At 37.7% G+C, this 21,398-nt stretch overlaps 1 protein-coding gene across 7 annotated transcripts in view; it reads right to left on the bottom strand.

Moving 5' to 3' along the window:
• The window catches only part of LOC129557943 (ubiquitin carboxyl-terminal hydrolase 9X-like), a 218,582-nt gene that overhangs the window by 105,328 nt on the left and 91,856 nt on the right, over window positions 1-21,398 (bottom strand). For 6 of the 7 annotated variants that reach the window (XM_088834356.1, XM_088834360.1, XM_055428598.2 and 3 more), the window contains 7 exons: window positions 12,944-13,089; window positions 9,110-9,189; window positions 6,091-6,203; window positions 4,559-4,777; window positions 2,627-2,742; window positions 2,177-2,428; window positions 1,963-2,101 (listed from right to left, as the gene is read on the bottom strand). In XM_088834356.1, coding sequence (XP_088690482.1) covers window positions 1,963-2,101; window positions 2,177-2,428; window positions 2,627-2,742; window positions 4,559-4,777; window positions 6,091-6,203; window positions 9,110-9,189; window positions 12,944-13,089 — 1,065 coding nt within the window. The remainder of the gene's footprint in view (window positions 1-1,962; window positions 2,102-2,176; window positions 2,429-2,626; window positions 2,743-4,558; window positions 4,778-6,090; window positions 6,204-9,109; window positions 9,190-12,943; window positions 13,090-21,398) is intronic. The other variant, XM_088834361.1, reaches the window with a different exon arrangement.

Raw genomic sequence — 21,398 nt, 5'->3', positions numbered from 1 at the left:
TGCCGGTCTGGATGAAACACAAGTTGAAATCAAGACTGCTGGAAAAAATATCAACAACCTCAGATACGCAGATGACATCACCCTAGTGGCAAAAAGTGAAGAGTTAACTCAAAAGACTCTTGATGAAGGTGAAATAGAAAGGGAAAAAGCTGTCTTAAAACAACATTCAAAAACCTACAATCATAATATCCAGTCCCACTTCATAGCAAATAGATGGGGAAAAAATGGAAACAGTGACAGATTTTATTTTCTTGAGCTCCAAAATCACTGCGGATGGAGACCACAGCTGCAAAACTAAAAGACACTTGCTCCTTGGAAGAAAAGCTATGACAAAAGCTATGACAAACCTACACAAGATATGAAAAAGCAGAAACATCACTTTGCCAACAAAGGTCCATAGAAAACCATGGGTTTTCCAGCAGGTCATGTACAGATGTGAGAGTTGGACCATACAGAAGCCTGAGTGCTGAAGAAATGATGATTTCAAACTACGGTGTTGAAGAGTTTGAGAGTCCCTAGGAACAGCAAAAAGATTAAACCAGTCAATCCTAAAATAAATCAACGCTGAATACTCATTGGAAGGACTGATGCTGAACCTGAAGCTCCAATACCCTGGCCACCTGATGCAAACAGCTGACTCACTAGAAAAAACACTGATGCTGGAAAAGATTGAAGGCAAAAGGAGAAGGGGACAACAGAAGATAAGATGGCTGGACGGCATCATCAATTCAATGGACAGGAATTTGAGCAAACTCAGGAAAACAGAGAAGGACAGGGAGCCTGGGGTGCTGCAGTCCACACGGTCGCAAGAGTCAGACACGACTTAGTGACTAAACAACAGCAATAATTTTACAATAACTCTACTGGACCCAATTTTAAACATCAGCATTCCCAGAGATGTGCTAAATACACAATTATATCTCACTAATGTAATGTGTTTATTGTTATTTTAATATAAATTTATTAAAAACTGTATTACATAAAAGCAGAAAATCTACTTTTTTCATATGCAGAAAATGTTCCTAAAAATACGAGACAGAAAACACTTCTCATCTATCTTTGGAGAGCAGTAATGTTCTATTTACAATCTGCCTTAGATTCTTTAACAAAAAAATCAAAAAGGCTACACAGCAATGACAAATTGCTTCAAAGTGTTTGAACACTTAGTTTCTTCATCTCTCAAAACCTGGGAACAAGACTACCAAACAATATTTTGAGTAGTCAATACTCAACATCCCAAGGCAAGCAAATTGCATATAGGAATGCTGACCCCCAACACTGAATTTGAACCTGGCTCTAGGTTAAATACACTTCTCAATATCAACCAAATGCCTTCAAATTACCTATTATCACACTTTGGTTATTTCCACAAGAAAAATGAAGATTTAAGGTAGAGGTTATTCTTTACAGATATACACATTCAATGCTGGCACAGAATACACATTCAAAAAATATTACTGAGTAGTTTATCATTACAACTTACTAGATGCTATTCATTTAACCCTAAAAATGTATAAAAATATCTATGCTGTATCAATGTCAAAATGATGCTGAACTAGATATTTTAAAAACAAAGTTCATCAAAATAATGTTACTTGTCAAAACTGTATTCTTTTAATTATCATCTGCTTTTTAAAACTTCTAAACTGAACTGGCAAATTATCACCACACCAATTCATTAGTAGATCTAGATTTCAGATCTATCAATCCTTCTAAAGATCACCTTTATCCACTTCATTTCAACTGACACATCAAACTATACTTGCATCATAAGTTAGCCTACCACTCCTAACAATGAATCATTTGCTATTACTACTAGAAACAAGTTTTAGTGTTTAATAGTACATAATTAAGTCAATCTCTTAATATCAGAGTTAATTTTGTTGTTGCTACTTCTAACATTAACAGGTGCTAATTTTCCACAACCAGATTTTTATTCACAAATGAAGCAAAGGGGCTTACTGCCATTCTCTCAGCTGTCAGCCATTCTTCCTCCTCAGGATTACCATGCCGATGAGTATAATATGATACACTAGAAATCACCTTGTTAATTTCATTCAGGGCATTCATCTTCCCATTAAAAGAAGAAATTTGCAACAATCTACAAGAAAAATTTGGACTGAGTATCACTGTAAGAAACTAAGCAAGTAATTATTTACAGAGGGAGGTATCTTACCTGAGTATCATTTTCAACCTAAAAATTTCTAAATTTTTTACAGTTTCTTCTTGGTCTGGAATCCTTGAAGCTAAATTCTTCAGAGACTTAATAATCATTGAAAGGGCATCATTTTTGGTTTCATTCTTTGCTTCTTTTTTCAGCTCTTCATCAGTTAAATTTTCTAAAAATTGTGGAACTATTTCTATAATTGGAATAAAGTACTTTTTCACTGTATGTTGACTGAGAAACTCATAGCATTGTCCAAATGGTCTGAAATAAGAAAAAAACATTATTTTTGAAATATCACACACTTTTACAAAAACTTAAATCCTGAACAAATTTCAACTTAAATTTTTTTAACAGTTTAAAATGAGAAAAAACCAGAGTAGATAATAGAAACAATTATTTTCAAGGTATTAAACTACATTTCTATAGTACAATGAATATTAATTTTTCAAAATAACTTACTTAATAAGAGCTGAAATTATTTGAACATTTAATGCTGATCCATTAATAAAACGATCATGCAAAATCTGGAACCCATTTAATATGCCAAATTTATTGATGAGATCCACTAGCCAACCCTGCAACACAAATGATGAATTATTTAAGAAAAATGTTAAAAGTTACTATTAGAAATAGCTTATTTGAAATAAACAACAAATTTCAATAAAATAAATACATAGTCGTATTTTAAAAGAACACTGTGACATTTCTATGAAATGGTCACAGATATGTTTCAGAGATCTGTTCTCTGTATAGCTTGAGCCAAAAGCAGCACAGGTTTAATTTACAAAGTAATTCCTAATTCAAGTATTTGTTCACATCCCATAGGTCTGGTAAAGAGAAATTAACACTGCCAGAACACACTAATGAAACTGTCTGAAGCCAAAGACAAGGAGATAGAAAAGAAAACAGTAACTCTTCACACACAAGAGATCCTCACTGCTTTAAGAAATCCTATCATCAGATGCTTGCTCAACAGAATGAAATCTACAATTAGTAAGGAAATTAAATTATGAGGCCAAGATTAGTGTGACACCAAAGCTAACCAAAGACTGTAAGGAAACTGCCCTCAATGATACACTAGCAATCAAATTTATCAACATATTAAATATATGACATACACAAACCAGGTCAATGCAAACAAAAAATCCACAATCATGAAGAAAGTTAATTAGACAAAATTCAACACCTTATCATGACAAAAACACTCAACAAAGTAAAAACGCAAGGAAACCGCCTCAGCATAAGGGCCACATAAAAACCCAAAGCAAAGATGAAACTCAATGGTCAAATACTGAAAGCTTTTCCTCCAAGTTCAGGAACAAAGAGGGATGTTTGTTTTCATTAAATCTGTTCAACATATCACTGAAGTCCTAGCCGCAGACGTTAAGCAAGAAAAAGAAATGAGGGACATCCAAAATTGCTAAGAAAACACTGAAACTAACTCTACATAGAGACTGCATGTCATTTTATAGGGAGTCTGTACTGTTTTGCATTAATTTTATACTCTATTTTAATGAGCATGACCGCATACATATGCACACTAAAGATATGTCTTGCAATTTCTAATGCTAATGTCTTCCATATATTTAAACAGTAATTAAAATAAATATATTCAAATAGCCTTTGAGACATTAAAAGGCCATTAAGGTAATGCTTAAGTCACTAAGACATGATCATACGACATATAAGAAAGTCCCTAAGAGCCTACTTTCCTAACCAGGTCTAGTGGTTCTGTGCTTTTGCCTGTTTTTCTTACCTCCTGACATATAATTAACTCCTGTTTTATCCCCACCCTGTCTCCTTGAAACTGGTTATAATTTGGGTTAATATAAAGGAAATCATATATTTCCTATAAAACAAGGACAAATTAAAAGATTATTTACTTGACTCAAAAGTCAGATGCTCATCAATGCTAACATTTTCTAAGGAAAAAAAAAAAGTATGAAAGCAAAATAACAGAACTCAGAAAATCAGTGTTAACACAGTTTTTACATAAATGTTTTCTACTGTTAAATATATAGTAAGTACAAAATATATATATGTAAGTACAAACAAGGTATGGTTAATGTTCATTATTTATAGTAGTTATTTATGTTCTCTAAAGTAGAAAGCACTGAATCACTGCTACCAGGGAAAACACAGATTACATTCCTATGAGTATCTTCATCAACAAATAACTAAAAATTAAGCTTTGTTCAAGCATAAAATTACATTTAGTATAGCTGGTCATGAGTTCAACAGTAATAACTCAATAATTCACATTAAATAATTTGTCTTTAATCAGAAACCTACATATTACAAAACAAAACTAAGGAGATTAATGCCACTGGAGTTCTAAGATAAAACAGAACAATTTTAATATTTAATTTTGAAATTAACAAACCAACACACTTTTGGTGATCGAGGATCTGAGGAACGAGCAAATAATTCATCTTCAGGTGACTGAGCACTTGTGGAAACTAATTCACAAGGACGTGTACCATTGTAGATATGAAATTTGCAATGAGGATTTAAGGCCATGGCGAGAAGTTCTAGAAGTGGAAACCAGTCTTGGGACAACTTGGCCACACAAAGTTCCACTAGGCGATGAGTATTGTTAATAATGCACCTCTGTTTATATTGTGGGTGGAGGGATTGATTTAGAAAGAGAAAACAGAAATTTCAAACATAGAAAGATTAAAATCTTGTTAATGATCTCACAACATTTTCTATACTGATATGAATTTTAGTCAACTTACAAATACTGAGATCTAACTGACATATCAGTAAAATAAATTCATAGTTATTTACTCCATAACTGTATTTTACCCATTTCAGAAGCTATTTCAGAAGGGTTACAAATGCCCCAGAGGTTGTCAATTTCTGCTCCATGTGCACAGGAAACAATTTATACTTTTCTTTTTTTGGAGTTCATCCTCTATAAACAGTAATTCCAAAATCCAAATATTTTAAGTCATGTAAATTAACATATATAAAGACATGTAATCTACGTCTCAATTAAAAAGTCAGAGATCGTTTCCAGAATGTATACTTCTCTAACTAAAAATTCACATGTCAAATCAGAAAATGTAAGGATTTATAATTATGCCACAATCATTTGTGCAAAATGTCCAAGATCTGCTTTCTAGGTTGATGTTCACAAAAACTATGCTTACTTCACAACTTTTGATTAATTCCATTTCAAAAATGAACAAAGGTTTGGACTAATTACACTGCTTCAATGCTTCTAAGATGCAAACCTTTAACACTCAAAATCTCTGGAATACAAAGGTATCTTATAATTAACAGTAGCAAGAATTACGTTTGTTCTAGACTGAAAATACTGCCTTAAGAGTACTTGCGTTTCCTGATGCCAGTCACTTCAATACATGACCAATCTGAAAATACTTCAAATTCCTTTTGAATTGTTTTATTAAAAGTGAATTTGAATTCAAATCACTGACAGGAGTACTAGTTATTCAAATTTCCAGTGAAGACTTTCTTTCGCTCTACTAACTGCAAAGGTCAAATTGTGCAAGACACTATGACTGTCACGTCTGCTTTAGTTTATCAGCTACATATGCAATGAAATCTCATAAACCTTTTGCTATCTAACTATACTGGGGGTCTCTTATTACATTCCCCATCTGGAGTATTTTTCTTTCTTACTAGTACATAAATTAGAAGGACTCTTCTCATCAACCAACAAACATTTGATGAAATACAGTCTCTTGCATAAAGTCACAGACACAGGGGTTCAATGTAACAGATGAAACCAAGTTTTCATAACTCAAAATGTCAAGATCATTTGTAAACACCTTTAAGGATATTAAATGTATCAGCATACCTGATACATCACTCACAGTAATGTTTTCCACAGAAAAACCCACAGGGACCACCATGTGAACAAAACCTCAGTCTCCAATGTAAAGGATAAGACTCACATGAATTTCAAATTTCCAGCCACTCACTGCTTCATCCATAAGGATTTTAGTGAAAGATACTGTTAGCCCATCTCGGAAAAAACGTTGACATGCCTCACTTTTAACATCGAGACCTAAGAAAAGGTGAAAAATTAAACTAAGAATGACAGAAAGTAAAAATTTCTCTGGCCAATACATCATTAAAAATAAACTGTTATAAACTATTTTAGTTTCAACTGAAAAATAGTATTGTAGATTTTGAAATAAGACACTGAATTATTGAAAGAGATTAAAAGATAACTTATTTACACTAAACACATGCAACTGAAAAATAAAGTATTAATAAACTCAACAAACTTCAGAAACACTGAGCTGTATTAAACTACATCAAATTAATAAATGTAAAAACTATATCAAATTAATCAAAGTGTTCTGAAATATAATACTACACTTTGTTACAAAAAAGAACAGCTACTAGGTAGATAAGATATACAAACCACTCCATTCACTTACTAAAAATATAGCTCAGAACTTTTAAATAATAATCATTTAACATTTTCATTTGGCTGTAAACTGTTTATAATCAAATTGAAAAGATGAATCCTGTCTTATACTTCTAATTTAGTTCTTTCGCATTTTGAAATCTAAAGCATCTTTTTTAACTTCATGTGATTTAATAGAACAAACTTACATGCTTCCATCACCAAAATAAGCCTTGTAATTCTTCACAACCCAGAAATATTTAATTAACACAATAAAGTATATTGTGGTTTTGATTACTTATTGACAAATTAATGTCAGCTAAACCCAGGATTTCCCACAAAAATGTAAACTTCACTTCACAGTAACCATGATCCCAGAAAAAAGAGAAGAAAAAAATGATATACACTTCTGAATGCTATTAAAATAGCATTTCCAGTTTTTATTCATCTAATATTGGTAGGACCTAGAACAAATAAGCCCTTCAATAAATAAAACAATGCAAACTAACCATAGGTTAAGAAAAATGAGAAACATCTTTACATGGTAAGATATCTTCATAGACATTAGAGTATGTTTGTAAAATCTTAAAAAAAACAAAAACAGAAAAACATATATTAAATGTTTAGGTTAGCTGCTGTGAAGATAAAATTATCACTTTTGCCATGGAGTCAGAAAGATTTCCCAAGGTACAACCGTTGTTAAAAATGAGTCTAAAAACATTATACTTAGTAAATACATCTCTGAACAGTTGATTTCAAATCTTCATTGGATGACCCAGAAAACATAATGATATGATACTTTGTTTTAGCTTTAAAGACTGTAACTAAGAATATACAACAAAAATTAGTCATCTGGTACAAAAACTACTTGCTTTGAGAACCCCATGAACATTATCAAAAGGCAAAATGATAAGATACTGAATGAGGAATTCCCCCAGGTTGGTAGGTATCCAGTAGGCTACTGGAGATCAGTGGAGAAATAACTCCAGAAAGAATGAAGGCATGGAGCCAAAGTAAAAACAATACCCAGTTGTGGATGTGACTAGTGACAGAAGCAAGGTCCTATGCTGTAAAGAGAAGAATTGATGCTTTTGAACTGTGGTGCTGGAGAAGACTCTTGAGAGTCCCTTGTACCGCAAGGAGATCCAACCAGTCCATTCTAAAGGAGATCAATCCTGGGTGTTCATTGGAAGGACTGATGCTAAAGCTGAAACTCCAATACTTTGGCCACCTCATGCGACGAGTTGACTCACTGGAAAAGACTCTGATGCTGGGAAGGATTGGGGGCGGGAGGAGAAGGGGACGACAGAGAATGAGATGGCTGGATGGCATCACCGATTCAATGGACATGAGTCTGAGTAAACTCCGGGAGTTGGTGATGGACAGGGAGGCCTGGCGTGCTGTGATTCATGGGGTCGCAAACAGTCAGACGTGACTGAGCAACTGAACTGACTGACTGACTGACTGACAAGAACTCAGCTATTGTTTTGAGCAAAGTCACTGAAAAATAATGAATTGCAACAGAAAATTTTTATATCTAGCTTCAGAGATTTTGTTAATTGCTTTAAAACAAACAAACACTCTTTGGCAATCTCTATTTCTCAACTTTTTTTCTTTCTCAGAAAAACCCTTTGTGTTTATAAAAAAGTCAAATATACTATATTGACAGTTTATTACAAAGATAATAACAGATGGGGTTTCCATTAGCATCTCCTTTGCTTTCAGAGGCTTTTTTACTAAGTCACTCAAAAAGGAAAGTAAAATAAACTTTACTGAATTTATGTCCAAATTTAACGTATTTCTCAAATATTAACAGCTTAGGTACAAAACAAAGTCCACAAAAATAACTGAAGTCACATGGTACTTTTAAATTATAAAATATACTATAACATATGCTCTTTCACAGGCTTCCCTGGTTGCTCAGTTGGTAAAGAATCCGCCTGCAGTGCAGGAGACCCTGCTTCAATTCCTGGATCAGAAAGATCCCCTGAAAAAGGGACAGACTACCCAATCCAGTATTCCTGGGATTCCCTGGTGGCTCAGATGGTAAAAAATCCACCTGCAATGTGGGAGACCTGGGTTCAATCCCTGGGTTGGGAAGACTCCCTGGAAGACGGCATGGCAATCCAATCCACTCCAGTATTCTTTCCTGGAGAATCCCCATGGACAAAGGAGCCTGGAGGGCTACAGTCCGTAGGGTTGCAAACAGTTGGACATGACTGAGCAACTAAGCACACACACGTGCTAGAGAATGCTTCTGACTTTCGAGTGACAACCTCTTTAAAAATAAAGGGGAAAAAAAAGATCCTGTCCTGAGAACTATAAATAATCACAAAATTCTGCATTCAATTTTAAAGGTCTTAAGGTCCTTAAAGCTTGTCCAAACGTTTCCATGAATGACTGCTCTAAGTTTAATATCTATAAATTCCACTAGAAAGTTTAGTTATATATAGTGTAATCTATAATTTTATAACTGAGAAAAGCAAAGCCATCGAGAACAATGTGAAAATATGTATAATAGCATGCGTAATGAAAAATACCATAAAATACAAACTCACCTTTTTTACTAAGATCAATAGCAGCTTCTAAAAGCACTTCTAATTCCCCTTTTGGCAAAACTGGAACCACCCAACGAGGCCTAAAAATTATTACAGAACTTTAAAATGCTGCAGTTGTTGAACACAAATATCATAAATAACTTTAATTTACCTGCCATAACTGCTTTACTAAGAAAAAGTTTAAACACTCTGCCTGTATTATATATTCACCATACAATTTAAAAGAGTTTGGCAAATTATATACTTAGTGCTGCTGCTGCTGAGTCACTTCAGTCGTGTCCGACTCTGTGTGACCCCATAGATGGTAGCCCACCAGGCTCCATTCCCTGTGATTCTCCAGGCAAGAACACTGGAGTGGGTTGCCATTTCCTTCTCCAATGTGTTAAAGTAGAAAGTGAAAGTGAAGTCGCTCAGTCATGTCCGACCCTTAGCGACCCCATGGACTGCAGCCTACCAAGCTACTCCATCCATGGAATTTTCCAGGCAAGAGTACTGGAGTGGCTTGCCATTGCCTTCTCCAATACTCAGTGCTGCCACATTACAAATACAATTATTTAAAGTACTATCAAAATTCAGACGTAACATTAAGGGAGAATTCATTTAATAACTTTCACAGATGACAAAAACTAAAAATACTTACTAATTAATTATATAATCATTATTATAGTAAGTAAGAGAAAGTGCTGCTTTGTGGTTCAGGTTTACTAGTAAGAAGAAACAGTCTGATAACCTTTTTCTCTTGTGTCTTTTCCACAACAAAAGAAATGAGGAGAAAGAAATATGGCTGGTTTCTCCATTCACCTCGACAGACAATTTATCAATACTTCCTGAGGATTATGTGAATTATATGTTCTCCAAGACTTTATACTTCAACATCAAAGCAATTATGCAGATACCATCACATCCAGTTTCTCAACTATCAAAACAGCTCAGTCATCCAGGAATGTATCTACTACTAAGTCATCAATTCTCCTAAAACAGGGGTCCCTCTGCTGCATACAGAGGTGAGCAGTGGGTGAGAGTGAAGCTTCATTCATACTTACAGCCCCTCTTTATAGCTCACATTGCTGCCTGAGCTCCACTTCCTGTTAGATCAGCACTGGCAGGAGATTCTCATAGGAACTTGAACTCTACTGTGAACTGCACATTCAAGGGATCAGGGTTGCACGCTCTTTATGAGAACCTAATGCTAAAGCTGAAACTGCAATACTTTGGCCACCTCATGCGACAAGTTGACTCAGTGGAAAAGACTCTGACGCTGGGAAAGGTTAGGGGAGGGAGGAGAAGGGGACGACCGAGAATGAGATGGCTGGATGGCATCACCGACTCTGTGGACATGAGTTTGAGTGTACTCCGGGAGTTGGTGATGGACAGGGAGGCCTGGCATGCTGTGATTCATGGGGTCGCGGAGAGTCGGACACAACTGAGCGACTGAACTGAACTGAATGCCTGATGATCTGAGGCTGAGCTGAAGTGGGCTGGGAAGTGGCTGCAAATACTAATTATCATTAGCAGACAGATTTGCTGCACAGAGACCATAATACATCAACTGCTTGCAGACTCATATCAAAACCCCATCAGCGAGTGGCAATGACAATTAAGCCACATGGGGTGGCAGGCTTTAAGTTAGAATCCCACACTTGTTTTAGTCCACATGTGGTCTCCCATTACTTTAGCTACCACTTCCAGCCCTGTCTCTTTCTCAGGAGGCACCTGTGCACGAGGGACCTGTCTCAGTTGCACTTTTCATAAGACCACAAGCTAACCTAGCCACAGTGAGTAAAAAATAAATGTCTCTGGAGAGCTTCTTTGAAAGGGGTGAAGACCCAATGATGCGACAGCATAAGACTCTAAGACTGCCAACACAGGGGAAACAGCAAAAGTCCTACTGAAATTACATGTTCATTGGAACAGAAGCTTCAGATTCTCCAAGCCTACTATGTATAATACATGGCAACCAGTTATCCATCAAAGTAATGAGATCTTCAAAACTGCTTCACTACATGGAGACCAAGCACCCTGAATTAGAACAAGCTGCTAGAATTTTTGAAAAGTAAAAAAAGGTGAACAAAGAACAAAAGCAACTACTGAAGGCCACCACTTCACTGAATGTGTCTGCACTGAGAGCATCATTCTTATTGGCAAACTGCATTGCTAAAGCTTAGAAGCCCTTTACTGTTGGTGAGCGGTTGATCCCACCTGCTGCTAAAGGCACGGGCCTTGAACTTTTAGGAGAAGCTGCAGTTCAAAATGTGACACATATTCCTATTTTGGCTAGCACCATAACTAGACAAATTGATGAAATAGCAGAGGATTAAAAATAGAGTTAAGAGAGGATTAATGAGTCACTGTGGTACACAATCCAGGTTGACAAGTCTTCCTTTGTTGACAACAAGACAAGAGGATATGTTGTATGCACTTTTGCTGCCAGTCAACAGTGGAGCTGCAGAACTATTCAAGTTTTTGACTACTATCAGGAAAACGGAATGGGTCATTTTGTATTAGAATATGCACAGAGCAGCTGCCATGACTGGTCTGCTTTCTAGTTTCACTACTTGTGTCAAAGAGGATGCTTCTGAGTGTGTCTACACAGTGTTATCCCTAGAGAAATGTTCGGTACCTGAAAAATCTCACTTGAACACAAAGTTACACAGGATGTGATTAAAATGATCAACTGCACTAAACAACATGCCCTTAACTCAAGCCTACTGACACAGCTCTGTGAGCAGATCAATGCAAAGCACATATCTTCTCTTATACACAGACATGATATTGCTTTCTAAAGGCAGGTCATTAGTTAGAGTTTTTCAGTTATGAGCGCCACTCCAGTGATTTCTTTTAGAAAACTGTCACCACTGGCAGCACCTTTTTATGACACAGAATGGGTCACAAAACTTGTTCACTTGTGTGACATGTTCAATCTGCTCAATGAACTCATTCTGTCACTTCAGCTGTGCTCAAGTCAGCAGAACAAGTAGCTGTGTTAAAAACAGACTAGAATTATGGCGACAAGCGAACACTGGAAGTTTTGACACATTTCTAACATTAGCAGAGATTTTGAAAGAGATTGAGATACAGGGATTTCTTTATCCCGGCTATCTCAGCTTTCAAAGGAGTACTACTTTCTAAACAAAAAAAACCCACAATCTGGGAAGGAATGGACCCAAGACCCATCTGTGAGGAAGCCAGGTGAATCATTTTGTCCATGCCAGAGGCAGATCAACAGCTTGAGATCACAAATGACAGCAGCCTTTATAGTATTTTTGAGACAACTTCAAATCTCCATACATTCTGGATTAAAGTCAAGGTGGAATACCCTGAGATTGTCACAAAAGTACCAAAAGGCCTGCCTCCAGTTCCAACATCCTTTATTTTCTCTACAGTGAGAGCAACCGAAACAGAGTATGGAGTAAACTGGACATAAGCAAGACACTTCAGGTGTCACTGTCTCCCATCATCCCCAGATGGGACTGTGTAATTACAGGAAAACAAGCTCAGGGTTCCCACTGATACCGCATTACAGTAAGCTATATAATTATTTCATTATATATTACAATGTAATAATAGAAGTGCCAATAAATGCAATGTGCTTGAATCATCTCAACAACAAGATCCTATTTTCAAGGAAACTGTATTCAGTATCCTGTGACAGACTATAAAGGAAAAGAAGTTGAAAAATATATATGTACAATGGACTTGCTTTCTGGTAAAGAAGAAATTAACACAACAACATAAATCAATTATGCCTCAACAAAATAAATTTAAAAACCCTAAACAAACAAAAAACCCTCAAAAAAACAAAAAGCAACATCCCCCCACAAAACAATGACCTACCGGTTGATCATATCATCCAACTTCGCCAGGTCAGCATGAGGAAATGCAGGTTCCTCATCTTCATGTTGTGGTGGAGCATCACCTTGACCTTGTTCATCTGGAGGAGTTCCTGGGGAATTCTCACTGGAAGAATCCGGTGATGAGGTCTTAAAATGAAATATTATAGATTTAAATTTTTATAGTATGTGCACAATATTTAGCAGTTCTGATGCCAACACAGGTTAGATGAAAAATACATATTTTTAATTGTCAATATATATGTGTAAATACTTGATAAAATGGAGATCACATTGTTTCTCTTTTCCTGTCAATCTATGAGAATTTTTCCACATAATTAAGAATCTTAAAATAAGAGTGAATTAATGGCTATATAATACTACATGAATTAACTAGATGAGAATTAACAGAACATAAGTTCTGCAATATTTGCTGCCAAACAATATAATCACACTGAGCCTTCTTAATCACAAACCTTTATAAAAAACTGGAAAAGAGACAGAAACTTCTGAGGCTACATCACAGAAGTCATCATGACTTCTTCCTCCTCTTCTCTTAGGGCACTTTCTGTTAAAAGTTACATACTAGGTCCTAAAGATTCTTAATCACACATCTTGAAGACACTGTGCACAGGTACAAAGGACTGTGTGGTAAGAAACTGAGACCTCCAGCCAACAGACATCTGAGAGAGCCATGTGAAAGGGAAGTCCCCAAACCCGTCAAATCTTCAGAATAACATAATCCAAGGTGACAAGCTGACCAAAACCACAAGATACTAAGACAGAACCATTTAGCTAATTCATTCCCAAAATCTTCATGCACCAAAACTATGACAAAATGGGTGCCTGTTACAAAAAAACAAGAAAAGGATAGAACTTAGCCAAAAGGCTACATAAAATATAGATGCTTAAAAACAAGAACCCAAAAAGAAAGAAGTATAGGAAGAGACTTTTGCTTTACAATACAACTAGTAAGGAGCTTGTAAGTTGTTACTCCTTAACAACTAAAAGAGCTGAACACTGCTATACACTTGAAACTAACACAACATTGTAGATTTACTATACTTCAAAAAGGGGGTAAAAATATTTTAAAAATAAAAAAGCTGAATACAATGAAAATCTACAACCGTTCTCAGATTGAGCAAAGAATTAAGGTCAAAGCCAAACACAAAATGAGAAGAGTTAGGGGAACACAGGGAATCAAAACTGCCAGAGCAGACAATCACAAGCATAAACCTCCATGGAAACCAAACCAGCAGCTATAGCCTTAGCTGCAGTTTCGTTTTCCAAGTTTCAGTTAGCCGTAGTCAATTGCAGATTAAATCTATAAAATCGAAAATTCAAAAGAAAAGTAATCAGGAAGTTTTAGACTGTGAGCCACTCTGAGTAAACAGATGAAATCTCAAGCCGTGCTGACCTTGCCCCACCTGCCTGTGCCCTCAACAAAAGTATCATGTTCAGCTGAGTCGCGTCAGACTCTCCGCGACCCCATGAATCACAGCACGCCAGGCCTCCCTGTCCATCACCAACTCCCGGAGTTGACTAAAACTCATGTCCACAGAGTCGGTGATGCCATCCAGCCATCTCATTCTCCGTCATCCCCTTCTCCTCCCGCCCCCAACCTTTCCCAGCATCAGACTCTTTTCCAGTGAGTCAACTCGTCGCATGAGGTGGCCAAAGTGTTGGAGTTTCAGCTTTAGCATCAGTCCTTCCAATGAACACCCAGGATCGATCTCCTTTAGAATGGACTGGTTGGATCTCCTTGCAGTACAAGGGACTCTCAAGAGTCTTCTCCAACACCACAGTTCAAAAGCATCAATTCTTCGGCGATCAGCTTTCTTCACAGTCCAACTCTCACATCCATACGTGGCCACGGGAAAAACCATTGCCTTCACTAGATGGACCTTGGTTGGCAAAGTAATGTCTCTGCTTTTTAATATACTATCAAGGTTGGTCATAACTTTCCTTCCAAGGAGCAAGCGTCTTTTAATTTCATGGCTGCAATCAGCATCTGCAGTGATTTTGGAGCCCCCAAAAATAAAGTCTGACACTATTTCCACTGTTCTTCCATCTATTTCCCATGAAGTGATGGGACCAGATGCCCTGATCTTTGTTTTCTGAATGTTGAGCTTCAAGCCAACCTTTTCATTCTCCTCTTTCACTTTCATCAAGAGGCTTTTGAGTTCCTCTTCACTTTCTGCCATAAGGGTAGTGTCATCTGCATATCTGAGATTACTGATATTTCTTCCGGCAATCTTGATTCCAGCTTGTGCTTCTTCCAGCCCAGCGTTCCTCATGATGTACTCTGCATACAAGTTAAATAAGCAAGGTGACAATATACAGCCTTGACGTACTCCTTTTCCTATTTGGAAGCAGTCTGTTGTTCCATGTCCAGTTCTCACTGTTGCTTCCTGACCTGCATACAGGTTTCTCAAGAGGCAGGTCAGGTGGTCTGGTGTTCCCATCTCTTTCAGAATTTTCCACAGTTTATTGTGATCCACACAGTCAAAGGCTTTGGCCTAGTCAATGAAGCAGAAATAGATGCTCTTCTGGAACTCTCTTGCTTTCTCCATGATCCAGTGGATGTTGGCAATTTGATGTCTGGTGCCTCTGCCTTTTCTAAAACCTGCTTGAACATCTGGGAGTTCATGGTTCACATATTGCTGGAGCCTGGCTTGGAGGATTTTGAGCATGACTTTACTAGCGTGTGAGATGAGTGCAATTGTGCAATAGTTTGAGCTTTCTTTGGCATTGATTTTCTTTGGGATTGGAATGAAGACTGACCTTTTCCAGTCCTATGGCCACTGCTGAGTTTTCCAAATTTGCTGGCATATTGAGTGCAGCATGAGTTTGTCCCAATTATGAGATTGCTTTTGTAATGCAGTGCTTCTGTTCAAGCAACCCTTATTTTACTTAATTATGACAACCAAGCACAAGATAAGTGATTCTGGCAAAATTCAGAAATGTGAAAGAAAGCTGCAAAGTACTTCCTTTAGGTGAAAGGTTTTAAGGGAATTAACAAGGAAAAGAAAACTCATATTCTGAGATTACGTAAGGACCTATGGTATGAATAAATTTTCTATTTATGTGCAATTGTGAAGAAGGAAAAAGACGTTCAGCTGAAGTCTGCTGCTGCACCTCAAACTGAAGGTTAAATCCACAGTACAGGAGTATTTAGATGGAAAAGGCATCACACTGTTCAAGATATTTTGAGAACACATTTGTATGACTTACAGCAAAGTTCTATTTTATTATTAATTACTGTTAATCTCTTAGTGTGTCTAACTTATAAATTAAACTCCATCACAGGTGTCAATGTTTAAGAAAAAATATAAATATACATAGAAATGCTACCTTCAAGTTTCAAGCATTCACTGAGGGTCCTGGAATCTTTTCATTGGGAATACAGTGGCTTGGAGCAGGAGGAGGTACTACTGCATTGAGGTCCTAAACTGTAATTGATTAACTGCTAGAAGCTGAATATGGTTAAGGCTGAGAGTTAAAAACTTTAAGGGGTCAAAACTTAAGGGGACTCAGTACATTTCTAAGCTTTACTTCCAGAAAGTCCTATCAAGCTTTCAAAATGAAGACTGGAAAAAAATTCCCTGGTGTTCCACTAGGATAGACAAGGTAGCCATTATGAAATATGTTCTTCAAGCATTCTATTCTTAATAGGGCTGATCCTTAGGAACCATTCCCTAACCCATTACGTTTATTAGAACATAACCAACTCGCAGCTTCCCTGGTGGCTCATCTGGCGAAGAATCCAGCTGCAATGCAGGAGACCCTGGTTCAATTCCTGGGTTGGAAAGATCCCCTGGAGAAGGGAAAAGATACCCACTCCAGTATTCTTGGGCTTCCCTGGTGGCTCAGAAGATAAAGAACACACCTGCAACGTGAGAGAGAAGATCCCCTGAAGCAACTTAACTTCCTCCAGTAGCTACATATGGTGGAGAAGGCAATGACAACCCACTACAGTACTCTTGTCTGGAAAATCCCATGGATGGAAGAGCTTAGTAGGCTACAATCCATGGGGTCACTAAGAGCTGGACACAACTGAGCAACTTCAGTTTCACGCATTGGAGAAAGAAATGGTAACCCACTCCAGTGTTCTTGCCTGGAGAATCCCAGGGATGGGGAAGCCTGCTGGGCTGCCATCTCTGGGGTCGCACAGAGTTCGACACAACTGAAGCAACTTAGCAGCAGCTGCAGCAGCAGTTACATATGGATGTGAGACCATAAAGTAGGCCTGAGTGCTGAAGAACTATCTTAGCTGTTATTTGCACTAACTCATAATTTATTCAATATAAACAATAACATATTTAAAAATTACAGATTTGGGAAAATGAAAAAAAGCATCAATGATATAAAGGACCAGGAGGAGGAGTTATGAATAATTTATTACAAGGAACTTAAAACTACCCATATAACAGTGAATGTACAGATTAGTTACAAATGTATACTGCAAACACTAAGGCAACCACTATAAAAGTTTTAAAAAAAGATATGAGTGGTATGCTAAAACAGGAGAGAAATGGGAATTATTAAAACTACAAAAGGTGGAAGGAACGTGGAACACAAACATAAGGACAAGAGCAATGAACAGAAAATAGTAACAAATATGGAAGGTATTTATCCAACTATATCTATCATCACATTAAACATCAATGGTCTAAATACACTAAATAAAAGGCAAAGATTGAGTGGATCAAAAAGCAAAATTCAGGAACTTCCGTGGTGGTCCTGTGGTTAAGAATCTGCCTTGCTAAGTATGGAACTCAGGTTCAACGCCTGGTCAGGGAACGAAGATCCCACATGCTGCATGGCAATTAAGCCTGTAAGCCAAAAACTACTGAGTCTGTGCACTGCAATGAAAGATCCCACAGAATGTAACAATCAATCCAGGTGCTGTAACTAAGACCTAATGCAGCTAAATAAATACTTAAAAAAGAAAAATTCAAATTTACACTGCATTTGATAAAGACAAACATAAAGTTCAAGGGAAAAAGAAAGATACAGAAACAGACCCATAGCAAGAGAATCAACTGATCTTTGGCAAAGGGACAAAGATCCTAAGATGATAACAATGGTGAAAAGAAAGGCTTACAACGTATAATGTTGTAGCAAATGAACAGCCACATGCAAAAACAGAAAAGAATTCACAGTCTAGACTGTAACCCTCACAATTAACTCAAAATGAATCAGACTTAAATGTAAAACACAAAACTGTAAACCTCTCAGAAGATAAAATAACAGAAAATCTAGGTGACCTCGGGTTTGATGCTAACTTCAGATATAACACCAAAGGCAGTAAAACAAACTGGACTTCACTAAAATTAATTATTTCTGTTCCATGAAAGAAACTGTCAAGAGAATGAGAAGGTTAAGTTACCAGGACAGAGATTGGGAGAAAATATTTCCAAATAAAGCACAGCTATCCAAAGCATAAAAGTGAAAGAAAGTGAAAGTGAAGTTGCTTGGTTGTGTCCAACTCTTGGCCGCCACGTGGACTGTAGCATACTAGGCTTCTCTGTCCATGGGATTTTTCATGGAAGAGTATGGAGTGGGTTGCCATTACTTTCTCCAGAGGATCTTACCAACCCAGGGATCGAATCCAGGTCTCCCACAATGTAGGCAAACACTTTATCATCTGAGCCACCTAGGACTACTCAAATTCAACAGTAAGAAAACAGTAAGTGACACAAAAATAGGCAAAAGACCTGCTGCTGCTGCTGCTGCTAAGTCACTTCAGTCATGTCCAACTCTGTTCGACCCCACAGACGGCAACCCACCAGGCTCCCCCGTCCCTGGGATTCTCCTGGGATTCTCCAGGCAAGAAGACTGGAGTGGATTGCCATTTCCTTCTCCAGTGCATGAAAGTGAAAAGTGAAAGTGAATTCGCTCAGTCATGTCCGACTCTTAGCAACCCCATGGACTGCAGTGCAGCAGGCTCCTCCGTCAGAAACACCTTATCAAAGAGGACTAACAAGTAATTAACCACTAGAAAACATGGTTTAACATCACAAGTCACTAAGGAATTATACACTAAAACAACGAAATAACAAAACATACACATTTGAATGGCCAAAATCTACAATGTTGACGAAACAAAATACTAGTACAACCTCTTATAAAACAATCTGGCAGCTCTGTTTTGCTTTTTACAAAACTAGGCATATTTTTATTATACAATTTATTCAAACAACCTGAAAAATGTATGTCCATACAAAAATCCCACTGTAGTTTAGTCATAATTTTATTCGTAACTGCCAAAACTTGGAAGCAACCAAGCTGCCCCTCAGTAAGTGAACAGATAAAATCTGTGGAACATCTAGACAATGGAATGTTTCACAGTGATTTTTTTAAAAAGAGAGCTACTAAGGTATGAGAAAACAAGAACTTTAAATGAATATTAAAGTGAAAAAAGTTAATCTGAAAAGATTACACACTTGACGATTGCAACTACATCACATTCTATAAAAGGCAAAACTAATATCAATAACCTCAGATATGCAGATGACACCACCCTTATGGCAGAAAGTGAAGAGGAATTCAAAAGCTTCTTGATGAAAGTGAAAGAGGAGAGTGAAAAAAGTTGACTTAAAGCTCAACATTCAGAAAACTAAGATCATGGCATCCGGTCCCATCACTTCATGTCAAATTCATAGGGAAACAGTGTCAGACTTTATTTTGGGGGGCTCCAAAATCATTGCAGATGGTGACTGCAGCCATGAAATTAAAAGACGCTTACTCCTTGGAAGGAAAGTTATGACCAACCTAGATAGGATATTAAAAAGCAGAGACATTACTTTCCCAACAAAGGTCCATCTAGTCAAGAATATGGTTTTTCCAGTGGTCATGTATGGATGTCAGAGTTGGACTATGAAGAACGCTGAGTGCCAAAGAATTGATGTTTTTAAACTGTGGTGTTGGAGAAGACTCTTGAGAGTCCCTTGGACTGCAAGGAGATCCAACCAGTCCATTCTAAAGGAGATCAGTCCTGGGTGTTCATTGGAAGGACCGATGCTAAAGCTGAAACTCCAACACTTTGGCCACTTCATGTGAAGAGCTGACTCATTGGAAAAGACCCTGATGCTGGGAGGGATTGGGGGCAGGAGGAGAAGGGGACGACAGAGGATGAGATGGCTGGATGGCATCACGGATGGCATCGCCGACTCGATGAGCATGAGTTTGAGTGAACTCCGGGAGTTGGTGATGGACAGGGAGGCCTGGCGTACTGTGATTCATGGGATCGCAAAGAGTCGGACACAACTGAGCAACTGAACTGAACTGACAGAGGAAAGTGAAAGACTAAGTGGGCTCCCCTTGAGGCGCAGTGATTTAAAAAAAAAAAAAATCCTCCTGCCAATAAAGGAAACGTAAGGAGACTTGGATTCAGTCCCTGGGTTGGGAAGATTCCCTGGAGAAGGGAATGGCTACCCACTCCTGTATTCTTGCCTGGAAAATCCCACAGAGAACCTGGTGGGCTACAGTTCATGGGGTCACAAAGAGTTGGACACAACTTAGCAATTAAATCAGTCAGTTCAGTTCAGTTCAGTCGCTCAGTCGTGTCTGACTCTCCGCGACCCCATGAATCACAGCACGCCAGGCCTCCCTGTCCATCACCAACTCCCGGAGTTCACTCAAACTCATGTCCACAGAGTCGGTGATGCCATCCAGCCATCTCATTCTCCGTCGTCCCCTTCTCCTCCCGCCCCCAACCTTTCCCAGCATCAGTCTTTTCCAGTGAGTCAACTCGTCGCATGAGGTGGCCAAAGTATTGCAGTTTCAGCTTCAGCATCAGTCCCTCCAATGAACATCCAGGATTGATCTCCTTTAGAATGGACTGGTTGGATCTCCTTGCAGTCCAAGGGACTCTCAAGAGTCTTCTCCAACACCACAGTTCAAAAGCATCAATTCTTCGGTGATCAGCCTTCTTCACAGTCCAACTCGCACATCCATACATGACCACGGGAAAAACCATTAAATAAACACCATCAAAAGACCAGCTAGTCACCAGGGATTCAGAGAAGGAAGGGATGAAAAGGCCAAGCAGATTTTAGCGCAGTGAAACTGTTTCATTATACTATACTAGGATATCTTTGTCAAAACTGACAGAATACAGAAAAGACCAAGTGAACCATAATGTAAACCATGGAGTTTGTGATAATGATTCATCAATACAGTTTCACTGATTATAATAAAAAATGTACCACTTTTGGCAAACATAGATAGAGGCAAGGAGTGGGAAGGTAGTATAAGCAGGATATAAAAATCTGTACTTTCTGCTCAAGTCTGCTCTGACTCTAAAAGCCCATTAAAAAGTGCAATCGGGAATAATTTTAAATGGTAGTACTCAGCGGAATAATGAAAAACAATAACAAAAACAATGAATGCTGTTTAAAAAAGGATACAATATCCTTCCTTATGATAATCTTCCTGGAAAAGTGGTACACCTA

This window comes from Moschus berezovskii, chromosome Y (genome assembly GCF_049115385.1).
Source record: "Moschus berezovskii isolate FMDL1 chromosome Y, NW_MosBer_1.0, whole genome shotgun sequence".
Classification (NCBI taxonomy): domain Eukaryota; kingdom Metazoa; phylum Chordata; class Mammalia; order Artiodactyla; family Moschidae; genus Moschus; species Moschus berezovskii.
The sequence above is the reverse complement of the archived record's forward strand: the minus strand, read 5'-3'. Positions and strand labels throughout refer to the sequence as shown.